Here is a 22,450-nt window from a genome sequence, read left to right as displayed (position 1 = left end):
ATTGCTGAAACCTTTAATGTTGAAGTAGAAGGGGGAGAAAGTATAGTGAAGATAGCATTCTCAGTGGAACTGTCATTTTAAATGAACCCTCCTTGTTTTGCTGAACATGAAGACCAGTAACAAAACAATGATTTAAATTTTTGAATAATCAAAAAGTCAGGGAACTAAAACTGAAGTCTTTGTTTCACATGGACTTGAAAGTCAGAGAAAATGCAATCCATGACTCTCAAGGAAGAGGCCATCATTATCACGCCTCCTTTATTTGTGGCTTGCATGCGAGAGATCCAGCACACAGGGTTGGATTAAGTTGCCACATTGATGATGGTGACAAAGGTCAAGTTCCTCCTTGAGATTATAACCCTGCAGTGCAAAAATTTATTTAGAGACCAGCTGACTTGTTCCTTATTAAGCAGTTACATAAAACTTTGCACAACTTAAAGGCTCTTCGTATGCTCTGTCACTGTCTAAAGGTGGACTCCTGGATTCTCAGGAGAGCCCAGACTCTGGAAGGTCCCACCAAGCTGGAAAAGCTTTGAATCCCAGCCTGGGAATGGACTCTGGTATCTGAGAACCAGCCTAGTTAATTCAAGGAGCTCATCCCCAGAAAGTTGGGCACCAAGTAGTAAATGTTTTTTGGCTTACAGCAGCTTCATGAATCTTCCTGCTAAGTAGTCCTACTGAGGCACCCAGGTGGTACAGTAGATAGAGCATGGGCCTGAAATCAGGAAGACATGAATTCAAATCCAACCTCAGTTATTTAAAAACTATAAAGCCCTGAGAAAATTAACCCCTGCCTGCCTCAGTTTCCTCATATGTAAATTGAAGATAATAACAGCACCTGTCTCACAAGGTTATTTTGAGGACCAAATGAGATGTTATTTATAAAGCAGCTAGTGTAGTGTCTAGCACATAAGTAGGCACTTAATAAATGCTTGTTTTCCTTCCTAATTCCACTAAGAATTTCAGGCTGCATCAATTTTTGGAGTACTACAGCAGAAGAAATCAAAGATCTTTTGATACATGTATTGTTTGGGTTTTTTGGTCTTTTTTGGAGGGGGAAGGCGGAGCAATTGGGGTTAAGTGATTTGCCCAAGGTCACACAGCTTATACATGTTAAGTGTCTGAGGTCAGATTTGAACTCAGGTTCTCCTGACCCCAAGGCCAGTGCTATATTCACTGTGCCACCTAGCTGTCCCAATACATATATTTATATTTGCTAAATGCACAACCATTATTTTTGTGTGTGTGACAAACTTTTGGATTTTCAGATGTGGCTTTTCCTTCTCTTTCAGTACAAAATGAATCTCAACAACTTTTAATAGTTTGTAACCAATTTAGAATAGTTGTAATGATAGTCCCAGAAATACTGTTTTCTTTCAAGAGTAGAGAAAGACAATGTGCCAAAACTGCTACATCCTGGAATATGAATATAAAAGAGTAATAATAGCCAACATTTATGTAACACTTTGAGGCTTACAAAGCACTTTACAAATATTATCTCATCCACCTTCAGGGAACTTACATTCTATTGGGGGAAACAACATATATATGTGGGAATGGTGGCCAGGGAATTAGTTTGAAAAGTTACAAGGATGGTAAGTGAGGTATAGGATAGAAAACTGATACTTTCTTTCCTGTAGCAATAGCATTCTGGATTTGATTCTGATTCTAGAAGTGAATATGTTGGGGGACTGGGATACACAGGGTACACATATGGAGCCACAGTAGCTGAAGAGAAGATGGGCAAGAGATAAAAAGTAAAGTAAGTCTATAGCTGAATAGATTGGTTGGTCCATGTGGGGCACTCACCCAGGGGCCCCAGAACACGAGTTGTATACTTCAAAAGATTTAAGTCTTCGAGGGAGGTCGTGTTGCCTGGTTCCAGGAGATAAGATGGGTGGCAAGAATATACATGACCAGGAAAAATCATTGAATTTTCTTGTATCTCAATTTCTTCATCTTTTAAAGGGAAGATTAGGAAGTAGGTAGGATTAGGTAGGAAGATGCTCCTACCCTATCTTGTATGGATATGAGCATAAAGATTAAGAGTAGCTTGGAGAGGGGCGGCCAGGTGGCTCAGCAAGTGGGAGCGCTGGCCCCAGTGTCGGGATGACCTGAGGGATCAAATCCGGGCTCAGATACTTGGCACCGCACCCAGAAATAACTGGCTGTGTAACCTTGAGCAAGTTGTTTAACCCCAATTGCTTTAAAAAAAAAAAAGAGTAGCTTGGAGAGAAAGTGGTATGCATATGTTATGTACTGTATAAGATTTATTTTTGAGATTGCTAAGACTAAAATAGCATCTTGTATTTTTATACTGTTCAAAAAATTAGCAGTGTGGTAGGCAGGTGTAGTATTTAAGAGCTAGAAAGACTTGGGTTTGATGCTCACCTCAGACACAAGCTATGTAACCCCTGAGCATGACATTCAACAATTCTGGGCATCAGTTTTCTCACCTGTAAAATGGAGGTATTGGACTCGACCTCTGAAGTCCTGTCCAGTTCTAAATCTATGACTAGGGGTGTGCATGTATGTGTGTGTGTGTGTGTGTGTGTGTGTGTGTATGTATGAGAGAGAGAAAGAATATTCAAGGAAATGTATGATCAGAAAAAGAGACCTACCAGTCATGTGGCTAGAGTAAACAATAAGAGCCAACCAGTACTCCATTGACACCCATAAGGTCAAACAGTAAACTTTCAACCATTGGGTGGGTCAAAATGGACAAGAGAGACAGCCTGGAGAAGAGAGGAGCAGGATAAGGGATAGATACATCATAGCACAAGAGAAGAAATACTAGATTTAAATCAGAAAACCTAGGATTGAATCCACACTGCTATTTACTACCTAACTTGTCTCTGTAGGCCTAAGTTTAAGTTTAATGGGCCTCATTTCCTTCTCTATAAAAAAGAGGGAGTTAGACTAGATAACTGCTAAGGCTCCTTTCAGCTCCAAATCTGTGCTAAGAAATAGATGGACTGAAATCTGTACTGACATATCCATCACAGTGTGTTCCCATGCTGATGAGACAGAGGAGAAAGAACCCATCTCAGCAATAACCATGGAGCTTTCATAAGTACATAAAGAACCTTTACAAATCTGTAAGTTCATATTTCTAAACAAAGTTAATTCTGGAAAGACTTCAATGATTCAATAATGAATTTTTCTCTCTTTGATATCAGAAAGAGGGCTATGTCTCTTCCTTTGGTAATATGTGATTAGAAAACACTTCAAAGTTTCACCAATCATAGAAAGAGAACTTCACAACATTTGTCGCATTCAACTTAAATGCTTTTATTGACAATGTCTTTGAACAATAAGCAAACAATGCTTAAAATTTCATTCAAATTCACTTTCCACATGTCAAAAGACCTCAAGGTAGAAAAAAATAAAATAAAAATATAAATATCTGATAATCCATCTTAATAAATAAATTAAAAACACAATAAAAACGTTTTCATGGAAAACTGTTAATGTCAAAACATTTAGACCACCTTAACAATGCATGATCAGTAACATTTACGATGAATGTTGATGTAGAAGAAAACTACAGTACATGGATATAGCTATTTATTTCTATCTACTAGAAAATAAAGTCATATCTTTTCTTAGTTAACATTGGTCATTCTAATCATCAGAACACACTATTGCCAGGAACACAGTAGTTATTGTTAAAATCAGCTGCACTAGATACAATTTGGAAATATCCAGCACCGGGTTAATTCCAATAATGAACCCAATAGATTAGTTAATGCTATGAGAAGACTAAGGAGAAAGAGAAAGAGACACAGACCCAGGCCTGGCTCAACATGCTACTAGCTACCAGCTCTCAGATGTGTCACTGGGAACGATACACACTCCATGCGTTTTGCTACATCTCTGGAAGAGGTAAGGACTCAAGTCCACATGTGGGATCATTCATGTCCTTAAGGGCCCATGGCCTGCTTTGATTCACGCACAGATAAGTTGCCTTCCCAGGGTCTACAGAAACCAGTGAAGGGAAGACACGTTTCTTGTTTCTGTAATGTGATGCAAAAGCTCCAGCATGATGGTGGTGGCGGTGGCAGCAGAACCCACAACTTGGGCTCTTGTATGTGCCTTCAACCCTCATCCTCATCCTCATCCCCTCTTGCTCACAAAGCCAGCAGGGTTGGGGAGCTGAGTGAGTCAGAAGAGGGCTCATTGCTGCTGCTGCCCTTACGGTGAGCTGCGGCACAGCTGGGAAAGGAGTCAGCTTCTGGGTAGGTGAAGACGAAGGAAGATGTATAGGTGGTGCAGGTGGGCGTGCAGGTGACCACTGGGGTGCAGAGTGGCTCTAGGTCAGCCACTACTCCCATGCCCAGGGAACTGCTATGCAGAGGTTCCCAGTCTGCTGCATAGAAGGAACCAGCCAGGTCCATATCAGGCACTGAACGTGCAGCAGATTCTAAGCCACCAGCCCTGGAGGAAGCTGAGAAGAGGAAGTCATCAAAGGGCTCAGCCTTCAGCTCCAAACTGTTGATGTTCTTGACTGGCTCCACAGAAGGTTTGGGTTCAGTCTCCTGCAAGAGGGGCAAGGAGAAGGCTTCCTCTGATTCTGGGGTTGCAGCCTCAGTCAGGCCAACAGTGAGGTCAAGGGAGGCAGCTGTTATTTCTTCTGGAAAGCCCAAATCATCAGGTATCTTGCAGGCAGGTCGATGGGCTGCCAGGATGAATTCAAGTTTTTCCTTCTCCTTCAGCAGATTGGCTATCTCAGTTTGCAAAGCAGATTTTTCATCTTCTAGTTGGTCTGTCTCCTGTAAACAATGGAACAAAGGAAAACATGAGACTACTAGGAGCTCAACTAAGTCCCTGATCTTCCATGGCAGATAGGCAACTTTTTTCTTAGCCCCCCAAGATCCTTGAAGGGATAGCCAAAGTAGACACCTACCGCTTGGAGAGTGTCAGTCAGTTCTCTTCTTCTGTTACGACATTTGGCTGCAGCCATCTTGTTCCTTTCTCTCCTGATCCTTCTTTTCTCCTCTTCTTCTGGGGAAAGCTAGAAAAACAAACAAATATACGTTCAATACTCAGTTACAGTTTGTACAGTAGCACCTCCATTCATCATCCCACCAGTTCCTGTGGCTGCCCCCACCCCCACCCCATTCCCTCCTAATAGTCTTTAGGGTGAGGCCATTTCTAACCTGCAGTGGCAGACTGGGTGTGACTTGAATGTAAAATAAGATCCTTAACCAGAGAACAAAGAAAACTCCAGCTTCTGTTACATCAGAGTCCTTCCTTTTTTGAATGCCTCATACTTATTAATTTAAAAGTGTGCAATCTATCCTAATCTTCCCATTACATTTCAAATTGTGCTGGGGGGGAAGTGATAGTGGTGATATGCAAACTTAGAAAGGGTCAACAGTCTCAAGTGCAGGTTTCTGTCTCAGAGAGAAGGCATTCAGAACCAGTCCAATCTTACTCAGTGTGCCTGCCAAGTTACCATCAGCCAACTCAACCCATTAACTCACTACTACCCTTCTCCACTTGTGTGAAAGGGTTACACAGAGATATATTCACCTGCTCAACTTTGCCCCTCCTGCCAATGCTTTGCCCTCTGCTGCCTGTAGTCTTCACGATACCAGCCCTAGAGTAAACAGTAGCTGAAGGAGTGGAGACTCCATAAGGATGGACTCTGGTCTGGGATGGGGCTACAGAAGAGATGAGGGTGGGCTGGACCAGCCACTGCAGGTCTGGGCTTGTTGATATAGCCGTCACAGTAGGTATAAAGTTGGCACTGGAAACAGCCAGATCTGTGCAGAAATCCTAAAACACAAAGAAGAAAAAACTGACGTTAACGGGACTCCCGGTTTCAGAAGTAGGTGAGGTGAGGTGCATTTTCTGCTGCATGCAGCAGCGACGGCAAAGAAAGAAACTATCTTCCTCAGGAACAGTTGTTGCATTCCTCTTAAAATGTTCTATTTCCATTTGAAAGGGTCTTCCCATTTCCCCCGAAATGTTCTACAAACCACTCTCTTCCATCCAGGCAGCGACAGCTCCCCGTTATCCCCTTAGCATCACTCACATGAAAGGAGGTTTGTTATAAATATCTCTGACGTCTGCACTGACGCAGGCGCCGCTCCGGAGTCTCCTCAATGAACTCGCTTTTTATCAATGAAACTGCCTTACACACCCTCCTGCTTGCACCCTCCGCCCCCCCCCCCCCTTCCCGCTCCTTTGCTGCGGGGAGTAGTATATCTAGGCAAAGGGAAAGCTGTTTTTCTGACGCCTTCCATCATCTAGGACTATGCTAGCCTTTTTCCGTGATACATTTCCCTTTACGCTTTATCAGACATAAGCAGCAAATAATGCGGGGAACCTGCTGGGAGGACTGCTAGGAAGTAGAATGCTACTTTCCTCTTGGAGAGTGGCTCTAACAGAAGAGACAAGTCTACTCGGTAGCCAGGAAAGGGAAGCAGTATTTTCCTCTAAGTGTGCTCTCAAAACTCCTCATTCGAGCCCGACTGTGAATATTCATGATATGGTCAGCTTCTTAGAATAGTAGCAGCCTGGCTTCATGAAGGCAGTACCCCTGCTCCTCCTCCTCCCCCTACAGCACGCAAGTCTCCCACCCCCCCCCCCCCCCCTCCCCGCACAAACTCGATCAGAAGGAAACAATCCCAGAGTTGTACGCTCCTCGCGTCGTGGAGTCTCTTACCTGGGAATTGACAGGAGAGCCCATGCTGGAGAAGGAGTCAGCCGGGGAGTGGTAATAAGAGAGGTTGTCCCCCGCCGGGGAAGCACTGCTGCATCGGGAGGAGGATGCTTCGTATTCGGTGTTGAATCCTTGGTACATCATGTTGAGATTTGTAAAAACCCGGTTGAAGGGTTGTTGGGGGGCGGGGACAGGTCCGAGCAGTCTGCTTTGCCTGGTATGAGCGCGATCCCCGCTCAGCTGCTCTGTCGACGCGGCTTGCTGCAGATGCGGTTGGAGTACGAGAGCAAAGCTGCTCCTTTTATAATGATTTAAGAGTCCCAGCATTTCATGAATGAGCCTCACGTCATGGGTAGAATCCATTCCTAGACAGGAGGGGTGACTCTTTACACTCCGGGAGGCTACTTGGTCTCTTAAGAGTTTCCTTTCAGTTTTAACCACCCGTCTTTTTTCAAGTTATCTTTAAACTAAGCAAGATTTTTATAACTGATTTTTGAGAGCAAGCAGGGACCCCCCCAAATGAGATGTCCCCGGAAAAAAATCTCCCCCAATCTCAAAATTCAGTGTTCCTAGGCCTGGAAACCTGCTGACGCAGATGTCCTAATATGGGAAACATCCTGTGTAAAGGAGGAGGGACTGACGGGAATTGCTAGGAGGCTGTAGCCAACTAGTTGAAGGGTAGGGTAGACCAGAGAGCTTTGGGGGGAGGGGAGAGGGGGAAGGGAAACAAACTGATAAAACTTTATCACCTTTCTTTCAACCCACTAGTGGCCCTATAACCCCCAGTTTATACAGGCTCTGGGAGACAGCTCAGGGACTTCTGGGTGTTGACACAAGTGCAGAGCCTTGGATTTTTGAGATCTGTCCCTTGACCCACACGCAAGCTTCGTCCCCAATTCTCTAGTCTTCCCCCCAATTTTGCTCAGGACCTGGACTCAGGTTCCCTTGCTTTGAGCAACAGAGTGGTCGCTAAATTTGAACAAGAATGCCAGAAAATACAAAAACTTTTTAAAAGGACCGACTGCTTTACCCATGATGAGGGGAGGGTTGTTTCGAAGAAAAGGCTATTTTCCACCCTGGTTCTAGTGGAATTACTGCGTTTTGTTTATTTTGTTGATAATTGAAGGGGGAGGGGAAAATAATAGATATTTGTCGTGCAAACCACCATGTAAAGAGGAATTTGCCACCTTATAACTTGATCCAGCTTGGGGCTCTGAGGAGAGAAGGGTGTACAGGAGGAGTAAGGGGGTGAGGGATGGAGCTCAGCTCCGGATGGGCAGCGTAAAAGCCAGATAGACGAGTGGGGCAGCCCCTTCCCCTCCAAGAATACACACGAAAAAAGTTTATCTAGTTCACTTTATGAATTGGGTTCACAAAATGAGCAATCAATAGGTACTTCCAGTTTGGGGATGGGGAGCGTGGGTGGAATAGGGACTCTAGGCTAAGGAAGACGTTTAGCTCAGTGGGCTGGTTACTTCAAATGGTCCGGAAAAATACAAGAAACCCAGAAGTATCTCCGCAGTCCGGAAGACACGAAGTTTCTATTGCGAGAAAGTCGTCTGGAGCAAGCTGTCTGCTCGTGCCAAGACGGTCTAAAACACAGAGTACCGACAACATCTCTGCTTCAAAAGCAGCCCCAACAACAACCCCTGATTTTTGCCTTGGAAACCGAGGCTCAGCTTGACGACCTTTGAGCCACAAAACTGCGGCGTTTGCTGCGGTGAAAAGCAAAAGTGGGGGTGGTGGCTAGAGGGGAGGAGTGTCTCTGTAACCTTCCTCTCCCCCCCCCCCCCATTCTATATAAGAAACAACTGCAATATTGTTGCTAACAACGAAATCAGAAAACGCCCCTAGACTGTTATGGTGTAGTGGGGGATTGAGATATATCACGCAGGTCCCCTGGCACACGTTAGGTCACTGCCTGGATTGTTTAGGGCTGTGCCTGGAATCTGACAGCCTATTTGCTTCCCAGTCAGTTTAACACAGAAGCCAAAAAGATCCCGGCTATAGATAGTAACGGGGAAGCTGCTGTTTACAGCAACAAACAGGAGCCTGCACAGTTCAAGTTATCCAAGCGACCGCTGCAGGGAGCAGCAGCCCAGACGCTGGGGAGAACGCAGTGCCAGATCCCTTCTGGGAAGGATGATGGGATCTGTTGGTGCTGTGGCTGCTTCCCGAGGTTTGAGATCATTTGCTAAATTCAGTGACTGATGGGTTTTTTTGTTTTGGGTTTTTTTTTTGTTGTTGTTGTTCCTGCGGCGGCTGCTCCTGCAGCCGCAGCCGCAGCTGCTGTGCGGTAACCTCCATTCTTAGAGATCTGAACCAAAAAGGAGGGGAGGAGGGAGAAGAGAGAGAGGGAAAAGACAGAAGAGGAGATTCGTGGAACTGGGCCATGTGCTATTTTTGTGACACTCTGTCAGAGCAAAGGTGAAAACAGAATTTCATCATTTTATGTCACTGTTTGGCTTATGTTACTGAAGCTTTAAACACGGGAGTCGTCACTCCCCACCCCCTTGTTCCTTATTAAAAAAAAAAAAAAACAACCTTATTAGAACAGCTCTGAATCCAAAAAAAGATCTTGCTCTCTTCTCGAATCCTATCTTCTCGACTTTTTTGCATTTTACTGCCCTTGGTCTTTAAAATGGTAAGTATTATGAAAGCAGATGTGCCTATGATAAAAAGCAGTACTCTTTCCCTTCATCCTTTACCCCCTTTTTCTATCAGACCTGGAAAAATTAGGTCAATGTTCCAAATTCCTTGAGTCTGACCTCCCTTTTGATTCCCAGCTTGGTCTTACAGGTTTATGTTTTCATTCAGTTCCCCTTCAAATCCTCTAGAATCAACACTGGTGAAGAATTGTGTCAAGATTTCCTCTCAAGAATTTATGTGTTCCCTTCCCCTTTTTTCTGTCATTTTTAAAACAGATGGCAAAAAAAGAGACCTTAGATTCTCTTATGTCAATTCTCTCTAGCATTCCAGCATATAATCATTAGAGCTGAAAGAGACCTGAAAAGGTCATCAAATACATCCCCCTGTCTCCAAGTAGAAAACCCTCTAGAAGAGAACTATCTTTGGGGGATTTAAAAAAAATATTATTGATACCTTTAGTTTTGAAATCAGCTTCATTTCCAAATATATCTTTCCCTACTCCCCTTTTCCTGAAAGTTATCCCATTTAGCAAAGAAAGAAAGAAAGGAGAAAAGCAATAATTCTCAGCAACTTTTCCTTGCATAGAAAGAATCTGTCACTTTTCAGAGCCTAGGTAATAATGGGTACTTCATCTCAAAAACCTCAAAAAAAAAAAAAACAGTTCTCACCATTGCTGCCAAGATTTTCTGGACACAGAGCAGTCCCAGTTAAGTAGTACCCATGGATTTATCTATTTGTTTAATCTTGACTTCTTGTTACCAAGGGTAAGGTTTCCATCAAAAGTCTTGTCTGACTTGGGGTTAGAAATTCCTTGTGGTTCCCTGTCTTGTTGCCAAATTATAGCTTGTCAACATTAGCATTAGAGGCTGTCCTTCCATCAACCTGCCAAGGCTTTTCTGTTTTGAAGGCCTCTCAGTGTTCTCAACTCCAAGATCTTTTTGGCCATACATGCAAATTGAGAGGAGGAGGGAAAAGACATTGGAAAAAATTCAAGCCAGGGGGCAAGTGTTTCTCCCACCTGGCTGCATTCCTGTTTTTAAACCTTTACAACTTTGTTGGACTTGCCAGAGATTGTTTTTTGTTGGAATAGCTTAGAGTCACTTCCGTACCATAACAGGGCATCAGAGTAAGACTTTAGTGAATGTAGAGGAGAATTATCTATTAAAAATGAAAATGCATTTTTATTGTAGAGTCACATTTATGTATCAAATGATGTGAATATAGTTTTACCCTCAAGCTTAGGCTCTTCGAGGACAAGAATAAAATATCTGGTACTTTTCTGGGATACAATATACAATACAATATATAAAAACATCTTGGTATCATGATTTAAAAAAAAAAAAACCAGTGCATTTGCCTTGCATCATCACATCTGATCCTCAAAACAAAACAATGATCGTGGTACAGGTATTATTGCCCACATTGTAGAGATGAAGAAATTGAGGCAGAGATTATTTAAGTGATCTGCCAGGGTGTCTTCAGTCAGGATTTTACTTTTATTGTATTTTATTTTTGAGACTGGGTTTCCTTACCTCTCCAAGGCTGGAAATGTACCAGCCTCTCACGAACTGATTCCAATATTGCCTAGGTTGGAAGCTTTAACCTCTTCCGTTTTTCTGACCTGAGCTGGTTCACCCATCCTTAGTCAGTCTGGTAAGCCTTCCACTCCCAAGCACTCAGTATGTTTAGTGCAGACTTAGTAAGGACACCTGATTGTCTTTAATCCTTTGCAGTTCAGAATTCTCAAACTCAAGGGATCCACCATGAGGCAAAATTTAAAGTAGGGTCTTCCTGATACCAAGATCCATACTTCATTCATTACCACTATGTTCCTTCAACATTTGGAGGTGGAATTTTTCATCTTTTTTTTTTTTAACTCAAATGGAAACCTTACTTCCTTTTATTCATTGGTCCTTTCCAAAGTATATATTTCCCTGTTGTTTCTAAATTCTGTGGCATTTAAATTAAAGTTATCACACAAAATCGAACTGTTGGTTCAAAAGGCTTTCCTGGGGGATGGGAAATGTTAATTGAAGTCAGTAAGTATATTTTAGCTTAGTGTTGCTACAGTAAGTGAAAGGCTGCTATCCTCACCTCCTACGTAAATGTCTCTGTGCACAGTCTGCACACAACATGCAGAAGTATTTATTTATTTAGGGAAGTGTGGTCTAGTGGTAAAGGGCTGTGGTCTGAGCACGAGACCTGTAGTCAGAAAGCCTCCTTCTGAGACCTTGGGAGAGTTACTTCTCACCAAGCCAAATAGCTTTCTCATCCTCACATCTCCAGTTTGTGGAATGGTAGTGATGATAATCTTACCTGGGTTGCCCAAATAAATCAGCTCCAATTCTTTGTGACCCCATTTGATGTTTTCTTGGCAAAGATATTGGAATGGTTTGCCATTTCCTTCTCCAACCATTTTACAGATAAGGAAACTGAGGCAAGCAGGGTTAAGTGACTTGCCCACACATAGCTAGTAAATGTCTGAGGCTGGATTCAAACTCAGGAAGTAGGATCTTCCTGACTCCAAGACTGGCCCTTTATCCATTGGCCAACACAGTCCATGCCCTAAGGAAGCCCACCCTCAAACAATAAAACAACATACAAACAACTATTTATAAACAATGTATAATCAATCAATCAATAAGCATTTATTAATCACCTAAGATGCACCAGTCACAGTGTTAAGTGAAATGGATACAAAAAGAGGCAAAAACCAGTCCCTACCCTCAAGAAGTTTACAATCTAATGGAAATATAGGATATGTTGAAGTATACAGTATAAGTTGTAGGTAATCTCTAGGGAAGGAAAGAAAATAAATGATAGCTTTAATATAATGTTCTGAAAATCTTTCTGAGGATGAAGAAGCCAGAAAGAGCACTGGATTTGCAGTAATAAGACCTAATACATTCAAATCCCAGCATTATTTACTTGAGAGCTGTATGGCCTAGGACAAGGCAGGTAACCTCAGTGGACCTTTGTTTCCTTATCTCTGAAAATCAAATGTAAAATAAGAACAAGAAGTCTGGGCTACTTCTTAGTGGTTTGGCCCATAATCAAAAAGAAAATCTCCAGTAGTGAACGAGGAAGGATAAAGCAAATGCCTGGTAGTGACCCAAATGAGGAGGCCCCTATCTATCTATGAAAGACCCATTGTCTATCTCGAAATGACTATGTGTTACCACACTGTAACTTATCCAGACCAAATGCCTGGAGATGGCAAGCAGAATTAGCCATACCAAGCCTTTTGCCTTCCACACATGCACTAGGACAATGGGGGTCATGGGGGCAAAGTTACTCATCTGGTGTCTCAGAGGGAGAACACAAGGGTAGTCCATGCCTTAAAATACTCTCTCCATAGAATTCCTTCCCCCTCAGATTAATTAAGGCTGAGGATTTGGCCACTTTGGGCACAAATGTGTTTTCATTCTGAAACGCTCTTGGCATCAGGACAAGAGATGATGATTCAATTGGATTCTTCTCCTTCTGCTTGTGGAGTCCTTTTAATGAAGCTTTCTATGGCCCTTGGAATATACTCCAGCTGGCTCCAAAGATGCCAGGGTGCCGTTTCTGTTACTGAGACCTATAAATTTCACACTGGGTGTCACAGAATCTTGCAACGTAGCTGGCAGGATTGAACAAGAATCTTGTCAGTCAAGCCTAACCTTGCTGACCTATATTTCATATCTTTATGAGAACAGTAATGGAAAGGTAGCCTGCTGACAATGGCATATCCTTGGATGATGCTTTATGACTCTGGTGGATTTTTCTATCAGAATTATAAAGGAGTTGTACCCACGTCACTGAACCTAGAGGCTAGCAACACACCCTTACTGGGATACCACAGCTTTGGAGCTCTTGGACACAGTGAAAATCCTTTCATAATCATTCTGGGCAGGGCAAGGGATAGATCATAGTTGGTCACATTACATGCTCCAGGGTAGTAGATGTCTCAAGTGTAATTTACATTGGCTGCTTATGTTATACAACAAATTTTAAAAATAATGAATGAAATTACATTACTTTTTTTTTCCTAATGTAGAAAAATCCCTACCAAAAGCATGGTGGCATAGATTGTGGCTCAGTCATTAAAGAATGAGCAAAATGAAGGGGCAGCCAGGTAGCGCAACGAGTAAGAGCACCGGCTCCAGAATCAGGATGACCTGGTGATCGAATCCCAGGCTCAGACACTTAGCACCCACCCAGAAACACCTGGCCGTGTAACCTTGAGCAAGTTACTTAACCCCAATTGCTTAGGGGTGGCTAGGTGGCTCAGCAAGTAAGAGCACCAGCTCCAGTGTCGGGATGACCTGGAGATTGAATCCTGGGCTCAGATACTCAGCACCACACCCAGAAATAACTGGCTGTGTAACCTTGAGCAAGTTACTTAACCCCAATTGCTTAAAAAAAAAAAAAGAATGAGCAAGATGTCCTATTTGGTTCCAATTCATATGGAGCCTTGATGAGCCTCTTTATTGGTATATATAACAGAGAGGTTCTTCTCTACAGGTATCCCATTATGGTTTCCTGAAGATTTACTACATGATGATAAAAATTCTTTTAATTGGCTGTTGGATCAGAAAGGAATATGCATGCTAAAGTAGATTCAAATAAAAAATCTTTACTCTGGGAAGCTTCTGAGGGAGGTAGATTTCTACATGTTGCTACTAGGGATAGAGACAAATTGTTCTATCTCTTACCCAGATGACATGTGTCCATGGGGCTCTTCTTCTTCTTCTCTTGTATCATCTGTGTTTATCCTTTCCTGATCCTAGGTAAATGACTTTCTGAAGATGAAAGCATCCAACTGACCAGTAAGATCAGGAGATAACAGTAAAGCTAGACAAGGTCCCAGCAACTTCGGAGTCCAAAGGACTGGTGGCAATAGTAGTTGAGTCCAATAAGAAGGAACCAGTATAGCTTGAAGAACAATCTGTTTGACTCAAGCCAACAGTGAATCTACCAAGCAACCAAGACCAGTTGAGAAAAGGAACAACATATCCATCAGTTACTTAATACCCAGAAGTGAACTTGGTGAGAATTCTTTAAAAGGAAGCAGACTCCCAGAGCCAGGAAGTATGTATGCACACACCCAGGTTTGGGTGGCAGGGAAGATTTTCTATCAACCACTTTCAGTTTGAGTTCACTCTCCTCAGGGACTGAGTATGTACAGAAGGGAGAGTGTATTTCCAGATTCAAGAAAGGGATATCTTCTATCTTTTATGATAATTTCTCAGTTATCATTTAGTTTTGGCAAAACTAATTGAGATCAATTGGCTAATTGATATTGGGGGATTATTCTATATGGAGGATCATGAGTGGTAATCCCTCAGGATTACCCCTAGAACCCTGAGGAGAGGAGAGTCAACTGACTTCTGAGGACCCTACCAGCAGTGGCATTGTAGGTTGGGGGAATAACCCTAGAGGGGGCGCTACAACAGAATAAAAAGTCATAATTTAGGATTGTTCTTATTCTTATTCTATAGATGAGAAAACTGAGGCCCAGTGAAGTCAAGAAATTTGCCCAAGGTCACACAGTAGTAAAAAAATAAAGGGAAAAACAGAACCCTACCACTTTCTGATCTGCCTAGAAAAGATATAATAGTCTTCTTCACAGAATCACAGATCCAGAACTGGAATGAGTTTATAGAGTTCATCTAATCTAACTCTCCCATTTTACAAATGAGGAAACTGAGTCCCAGAGAAATTGCTGACCTGCTCAAGGTCACACAGGTAGTAATCATCAGAGATAGAATTTGAAACTAGATCCTATGCTTCCAGAGTCAGTTATATTGATATAATCCAGTCATCCTAACTAAAACATTCTATAGTAAGGATATCATGGCATTTTATAACATTCCATCAATAGGCTGGAACTCTCTTCTCAGAACTGAATTTCCAGTCTCAAACACTACCAATAAATTTATATAGCTTATTAAGGTTCACATAGAATTTCACATGCATGATCTCATTTGATCTGCACAATAATCCTCTAAGGTAGGTGCTATTGCTATTCCTGTTTTACAGATGAGGAAACTGAGGCTCACAGAGGTTTAAGCAACTTGCCTAGGATCGCAATGTTAGTTAGAATCCAAGGCAGAATTTTTACTCAGGTCCTTCTGAATCCAAATCCAGCACTTAACTCACTTTGTCTCACATTAATTCACCCATTCTCTCCCAAGACACAGAGATCACATACCAGGCAATATGTTCTGTAAATAAAAATCATCAGAGTTTACACTTTGATTCATGGTGGAGATTACTTCAATCCAAAAAGAATTTACTAAGCATCTAAGACATGCAAGGCACTGTTCTAGACCCTGGAGATACAAAGCTGAAATGAAATATAATTCTTGCCTTTATGGAGCTTACATTCCCCTGGGAAGACTTTTATTCTTTTTCATTTGGGGGGTATTTGGTATGGCCTCTTAACTTGGTTAAAATGACTCTCCCTGAAACACAAAGTAGGCTATTTGGAAATAAATATTAAAATGTTTGTCTGGGGTACACACACACTAAATAGCAGGTATGCAGAATGGTACTAGCCAATGGTATGCAGGGAAATATTTAACAACTAGCTCTGTGAAAGAAAAAATGTACTTACAATGCACTTTTAAATTTAACTTGTATTATTAATATTTTCTCTAAATCTAAACAATCAGCAAAACAATAAATCAAGCCCTAATCTGGAGCATTTGCTGATTTCCAAGATGTCAATGCTCACATTGAAAATTTAACATTCAGCTTTCGCTTTTTTTTTTTTTTTTTTTTTTTTGGTTCTAGCTGGCTCCAGCACTCCCCTGGGAGAGCCTGAGGGGTTCACAAAATTCTCAAAATTGATCAGATCCATTTCTCCTCATTCTGGAATTCTTCCCATCCCTTGCCAAACAACCCTGAATTTCACAATTTCAGTTTCTAGTTACCAGACTGCATAGTAATTCTGGTCAGGCAGAGGAGGAATTTCAACCAGGACATCTCCCAAGATTCATTCTTTCTATAATTCGCTGAGGAAATTAAGTGCTTATAATGACAATTTCCTATTCAGAGAAAAAATTCCCATATGAAATTAATATTCTGACTGATCTTTTCAGTTTAATACTGTCGGGCACTTAGTTGAGGCTTAATTAGTATTTGCTGATTGATTGAATCTATAAACCAATCAATATAAATAAGTAAATATCATAATGAATGTAATTAACATAAATCAATCAGCAAACAATCAATTGGCTTAGATAGAGGAAGACTTTTTAAAATGCTGCAATTAGTACTCTTTTCTCCCCTTGATGGCTCTGCTTTCCAGTCAAACTAGATTCCTAACTATTCTCCATTCAGGCCTACCATCGTCTATCTCCATGTTTTCACAGATTATGAAATGTGTTCTCTCTTGAACTCTAACGAGACATTTCTTTTCCTTTAGTTCTTGCTTTGGCTACCCCACGAATCCTTCCCCATCCTCCCTTGGTAAGTGTTCTGTACCTCAGATTTTCAAAGAATACTTTTTCTGGATCTCACTTCTGCTTATAACACTCCACCCCTTACCATTAGACAAGGAGACAGAATGCTACAATGGAAAGAACACTGGATTTGGAGTCAGGGGACCTGGATTAGAACACTGGAACACCTATCTCCCAGGGTTATGAGGATCAATAGCACAACGCCTCGTACATCACAGTGGGTACTTGATAAAAATTCTTGTTTCCTTCCTTCCTCTCTGGACTTTAATTTCATTATCTGTATGTAGTCTTTATTAATCCTCCTTGCCAAGGATAGTTGGGAACAAAAGTTCTGCTGTATGAGAGAGAAATTTACAAGTCTTTTATGCCTCTCCTGAAAGGGAGAGGATGTGGAAATAAGGGTAGGGGGTAGTTTGGCAAAATATTTCATCAGGATCAAGAAGTGAGCAAATGCCCTGAATTTATACCAGGTTTCTCCACAATGCAAGGGTAACAATAGAGAGGAGATGGGAGGGACATATCATCGCGGCCATGGCTACTGCTGCTGCCATACCTGTCTAGGACTGGGAGGAAGGAGGCTGAGCCCACAGTTTGACTGGAGTTGGTGAAACAAGAGCAAGAAGCAAGGGCATCGATATGGAGAAATCAGAGTAAAAGGGGGAAGCTGGCTGTATGAAGCATAAACAGTCTCTGTGGCCATCAACCACCAAGGCCAGATGGAACAGCTGAAATCCCAGAGAGAGGCAAGTCCAGTCGTAAGTAAGGGAACATTCATACTGATGATGCGTCTCTCCCCACTCCCCTCCTGTCCAGGGAGCCAGTGTCTCACATGCTTTTTCTATTCTTTAAGTCTGTTCATAATTCCTGGTTAATTGGTACTTTAATGTTCACTCACTGTAGCTGAAATATGATTGATCATAATTTTTTTTGATTTGTGTGTTTCATTATTTGTGAACAAGGGGCTGCAAAAGAGAGAACAGTGACTGTTTTAGTATAGGCAACACCAGCTGGGGACTTGAGACTTCTATGAAAAATAATAATATTGATTTATTAAGTTTAATAAATGTCCCAGAGTGAGTAAAGCTGGGGACTGGAGTTTTTGTCCATAGGCAGAAGCAAATCAATCAACATTGTTAGCTGTGGGTCTCAATGCTTTCTCCATTTTCCTTGAGCAGCCCATACTCACCCCCTCTCCCTTATACACACACAAATGTGAAGAGAAGTCCTACCATAGGAGTGAAGTTGTGGGTGATGATTAGAGAACAGGACATGCCTGATGAGAAAAGGAGTGTCTGAACCAGATCAGTAATGCCTAGCTTCCAAGGGTGGGAGACTGAGAAGGGAGGGAGAATTTTTTCTTTCATTTTTACCTTCAAACATATATATAAACCTATATATATATATAAACCTACAAACCCTCATAGACAAAAGCTACATGTGAAATGAGGAAGTTGGATGGACTGGCCTTTCAGATCATCTCTCTGTCTAAAATAAATAAATCCTTGACCCTACCTGGGAATTGTGCATATGTATACCCCTCTAGTGTGCTGTAAGTCCCTTGAGGAAAAAAACAGTTGCTTTTCATATGGTGCCCTGAACATGATACAATACTATTATACATAGTGTCCCAAAAGTCTTGGTGCCATTTTAAATGGACAAAGTGCTTCTGAGACACCAAGACTTTTTCAGACACCTTGTATAATACATGGTACTTGAGTGCTGCCTTGCTTATCGATAAAATGTGATTACTCCTAATTTCTTTTGCTTTTCGTGCTCATAGGCATTTATTTGTAGGCATTTATGAACCACCTACTAGGTACCAGGCACTGTAATAAGCAAAAAGAGGCAAGATAGTGTAAGCCCTGTAATGTAATGCCAAGGAAAGGCAACTTTCCAAGGTTCAGAATACCAGCATAGGTGCTCTCCATTTTATTCAGGGACAAATTAAGAACAGAGAAGGTCAAAATATGACATCATTCAAAATACAGCATTTACTAAGTGTGATTAAATAATCTCCAAGTACTACCCCACCCCAGGACCTTCCAATCATTCAATCAATTACAAAGTCCCTGTTCTAAATACTACATCAAGTTTAAGCACAGCACTTAATACCCAAATGGAGGTCTTTTCTTCATCTTGACAGAGGCAAGTTCTCAGCAATCTTAGTTCCTGGGGAGACAAGGCTTAGCAAGGCCACAAGATACATTGCCAGTCCTTTCATTAATTCATCCTCTGTCTGTAGAACAGTCCTAGAACCCCTGAAAACATTAGCAAAACCCTCTCCCAGGATTTCTGTAAACATACAACAAGAAAATCCTTCTTCAGGGCTTCTGAACCAACAGAAAGGTTCCCAGACCCCTGCAACAACAGCACTATCCTTCACCAGTGGACAGTACTCACTCTGTCTGCAGGACAGTCTACAGACCCCTGCAACAACAGGACTGTCCTTCACCAGTGGACAGTATTCACTCTGTCTGCAGGACAGTCTCCAGACCCCTGCAACAACAGGACTGTCCTTCACCAGTGGACAGTATTCACTCTCTGTCTGCAGGACAGTCTCAGGAGCTCTTAGCCAACAGCCAGGTTCCAGGACATCTTCAACAAAAGGACTGTCTTTCACCAGTGGACAAATCTGGCAAAACAACATCAAAACAGACAGACAAAGTACCGGCAAAACAGCCATGTCTCCTCAGTCCTTGGCAGCTCAGGGGGCAGGTCTCAAAAGTCCAGGGCAATTCAAAGTGGCCCCCAGCAATTCTCTCAGTCTCTCTCTCTGCCTCCATGAGGGTGCTGCTTCCAAAAAGTTCTTCTGCCTCCCTCTTGTGTCTCTCCAAATCTACAAGCTCCTCCCAGTTCAGGACTCTCTTTTCACATCAACAAGTCCATCCCACAGGTGGGATTAACAAGCTCTGGGTTTTAACACAATCAGTTTGAAAACCAAGCCAATACAGGGGAATCTTTAAATGCCATTACTATCACAAGCCCTCAGGGAGCTTGCAGTCTAAGGGGGTATAATGGCAAGCACAGAAGTAACTCACACCTTGTTTCAGCTATTGAATTAACACCTTGTTTCAGTTCAAGTTTTCTTTTGAACCTTGTATCAAGTCTGTTAAGAGACAGAAAATGTGAACCCCACAACTTGTGAACCCTAGAACTCATGAACTCCTGCAACAGGAAGGAAAGGAGCTAATGACCATATATAAGGAGAATTTCCAGGCTTGAGAGGCAGAACTGAGAAAAGGACTTACGTGATGGAAGAGTCAAGAAGGAGAAAACTTGTGGTATCCCAGGACTCTGTTTGTCTGCTCTGTCTGTGTTGATGTTTGTTTGTGATACTTTGTACAGAAGCCTTGGGACCTTAATGGAAGCGGATTTTCTGGTTGCATGTTTACAGAAGTCCTGGAGGAGGGTTTTGGAGGTCCTGGGACTTTACCGATGATTTGTGCTGACCTCTTGGTCCTTGTTTGTGGGTCTGTGTTGATTTCTATGTTGATGATTTGTGTTGAGTTCTCAGACCTTGTTGGTGGGTCTGAGTTGAATTGATGATGGTGCCAGCAATGTGTATGAATATTATTGTGGCTCAGTCATGCTTTTTCTTCCCAGAAACAGGAACTGTGAAGGACTTGAGGTGGACTGGACACTGTGAACTTCAATATGGAATGGGAACTGGATGAAGAACTGGACAAGGAGCTGGACAAGGAACTGGGAGCTGCCTGCCTTTGAACCCAGGTGACAGTTGGAGCTGGGACCATGGAAGAGGAACCATAGAAGCTGAGAGCCAGCCTCGAGTCAAGCTGAAAGAAGACTTTACTTGGATGCTGTGTACTGATTGAGATTATGATTTATTGTGACCTAGGGGTGGATAACTTTGACTTTTGTACTTTGTGATTGAATTAAGGATTTTGTGATTGACTAAATGAATGTACTTATAGTTTTAAACAATGTGGCCATTTTAGTGATAAGTTTTTGAGCTGTGACATTGTGAATGCTGTATTTTGATTTTCTATGAATGTTTTGCTCTGATTTGTTACTGAATAGAGAGTTCGCTATACTATGTAATAAGAACCTTGAAAACTGTTCCCAGCATCAATCCTCTGGAAAGCTGCTAGTGCATGGCTTTACCAGGGGAGACAATATGTAAGCAAATATATACCAAGCAAGCTATATACAGGATAAATAGGAAATAATTATTTAACAGAGGGAATTAATTAATTAAGAGAGGAAAAGCACTAGAATTAAGAGGGGTTAGAAAAAGCTTCCTGTAGAAGGTGGCATTTTAGTTGAGACTTAAAGGAAACCAGGGAGGTCAGTGGTTGCAATTAAGAAGGGAGAGAATTCCAGGCATTTAAAGAATTTTATTTTCAGCATAACCAGAGGCCTGAATTTGGTACTGACACTGTCTGCTGATCTCTGGGGTAAGACAAAAATTGCACCTCTCCTAGATGTTATTCATTCACAGGTGGATGCCATTGTGGGGGCATGTTTAGTGAAACAATATTCCTAGTCTGTGTATTTGTCAGTAAAATTCAGTGATGTTAACAACACTGCTATCATCTCTAGGATAACCAGATACCTTTGAATAACTTGACCCCCTGCCAAAATGGGAGTGTCAGCAAGAGAACATCATGTGGTTTTTACTCTGTCCAATGAATGTAGGAAGCCTTCCAATCAGACTGGCATTTTGGAATGCAGATCTGTATGCCAAGGATAACTTTCCCTTTGATGTTCATCTATGAAATAATGTGATATGGTGAGGAATGCACCAGGCTTGGATTCAAAAGATCCAACAGACTCAAGGGTGGGGAACCACAAGTCTGGAGGCCACAGGTTCTCACCCCTATACTAGAGTTATTCTCTGAGACTTGATTTCTTCATCTGCCAAATGGAAATAATAATACTATTTCATACAGTCGTTATGAGAAAACTGCTCTGGTATATGAACATGAATTATTATTACTATCTGATTCCAATCAAGTAACTCTGTATCTTAACTCAATAAATGGCCAGGCTTGGAACTGGAAAGAAAATGAAATGAATGTGGTATTGCCTGCAATTTCATCCCACCAGACTGGTTGGTGTTGAGAAAACTAAAGGTGAACTGCCTTCATTCAACATTCGACAAACATTTATTTAGTCTTGTTAACAATAATCATTTTGTAAATGTATATGGCACTTTAAGGATTAACGAGTACTTGGTAATAGTAATAACTATTTATATATTGTTTTAAAGTTTGCAAAGTGCTTTATACAGATTTTCCCACTTGAGCCTCACAACAATGCTTTGGGGTAGGTACTGCTGGGATTATTGTCCTGTCCCTGCAGTTTCACTGGGATAGCAGCTCTGAGAATGGAAACTCGCTCCGCGGATGCAGAGCAGCAATTTGCCTGTAATTTAAGATAGTAAAACTCATTATTGCTGAACTAGAAGTGACTCCAGAGATCATTTATATTCATCCCTCCTCTCACTGGCCCCCCCATAACATGGGGAAACTGAAGCCCAGAGAAGTTAAGTGACCTGCCTAAGGTTGAACAGATATTAAATGGCAGAGCCAAGGTCCTCCGATGGCAAATCCATGATTTTTGAGAATTTCCTGGAGCAGTGGGAGATTAAATGAATTGCTCATAATTATATAGCTAATATGTGTTGAAGACAAGACTTGAGCTCTGGTCTTCCTGGCCC

General features: G+C 41.9%; 1 protein-coding gene and 1 long non-coding RNA gene across 5 annotated transcripts; one reads left to right on the top strand and one right to left on the bottom strand.

The window, feature by feature from the left end:
* Positions 1 to 3,266: 3,266 nt before the first annotated feature.
* FOS (Fos proto-oncogene, AP-1 transcription factor subunit) lies at positions 3,267 to 6,974 on the bottom strand. The gene is made up of 4 exons (XM_069092255.1): positions 6,674 to 6,974; positions 5,536 to 5,781; positions 4,907 to 5,014; positions 3,267 to 4,772 (listed from the first exon to the last, which is right to left on the bottom strand). The coding sequence occupies exons 1-4, from the start codon at positions 6,812 to 6,814 to the stop codon at positions 4,131 to 4,133; spliced, it is 1,137 nt and encodes a 378-aa protein (XP_068948356.1). The 5' UTR covers positions 6,815 to 6,974; the 3' UTR covers positions 3,267 to 4,130.
* Positions 6,975 to 7,352: 378 nt separating this feature from the next.
* On the top strand, positions 7,353 to 22,131 carry LOC138164433 (uncharacterized). Of its 4 annotated transcripts, none has more exons than XR_011169060.1 (5): positions 7,353 to 9,314; positions 14,092 to 14,350; positions 16,734 to 16,777; positions 16,862 to 16,987; positions 20,374 to 22,131. It is a non-coding gene; the product is annotated as an uncharacterized lncRNA (long non-coding RNA). The 4 variants fall into 4 exon arrangements; XR_011169059.1 differs by having other exon boundaries at positions 14,092 to 14,392; XR_011169061.1 differs by lacking the exon at positions 14,092 to 14,350 and having other exon boundaries at positions 16,862 to 16,991; positions 20,374 to 22,130.
* Positions 22,132 to 22,450: the final 319 nt, after the last annotated feature.

Source organism: Petaurus breviceps, unplaced genomic scaffold, assembly GCF_028583685.1.
Source record: "Petaurus breviceps papuanus isolate PSGF00001 unplaced genomic scaffold, PetGlider_PUasm1.0 189, whole genome shotgun sequence".
NCBI classification, from domain to species: Eukaryota; Metazoa; Chordata; class Mammalia; order Diprotodontia; family Petauridae; genus Petaurus; species Petaurus breviceps.
The sequence above is the reverse complement of the archived record's forward strand: the minus strand, read 5'-3'. Positions and strand labels throughout refer to the sequence as shown.

Excerpts from the sequence above, each read along its gene's own strand:
- FOS (XM_069092255.1), bottom strand. The coding sequence starts at position 6,814 with ATGATGTACCAAGGATTCAACACCGAATACGAAGCATCCTCCTCCCGA. Across the intron at positions 5,015-5,535 it reads GGAGGGGCAAAGTTGAGCAG|CTTTCCCCAGAAGAAGAGGA; the intron begins GTGAATATATCT and ends TTGTTTTTCTAG. Across the intron at positions 4,773-4,906 it reads TGACTGACACTCTCCAAGCG|GAGACAGACCAACTAGAAGA; the intron begins GTAGGTGTCTAC and ends CATTGTTTACAG.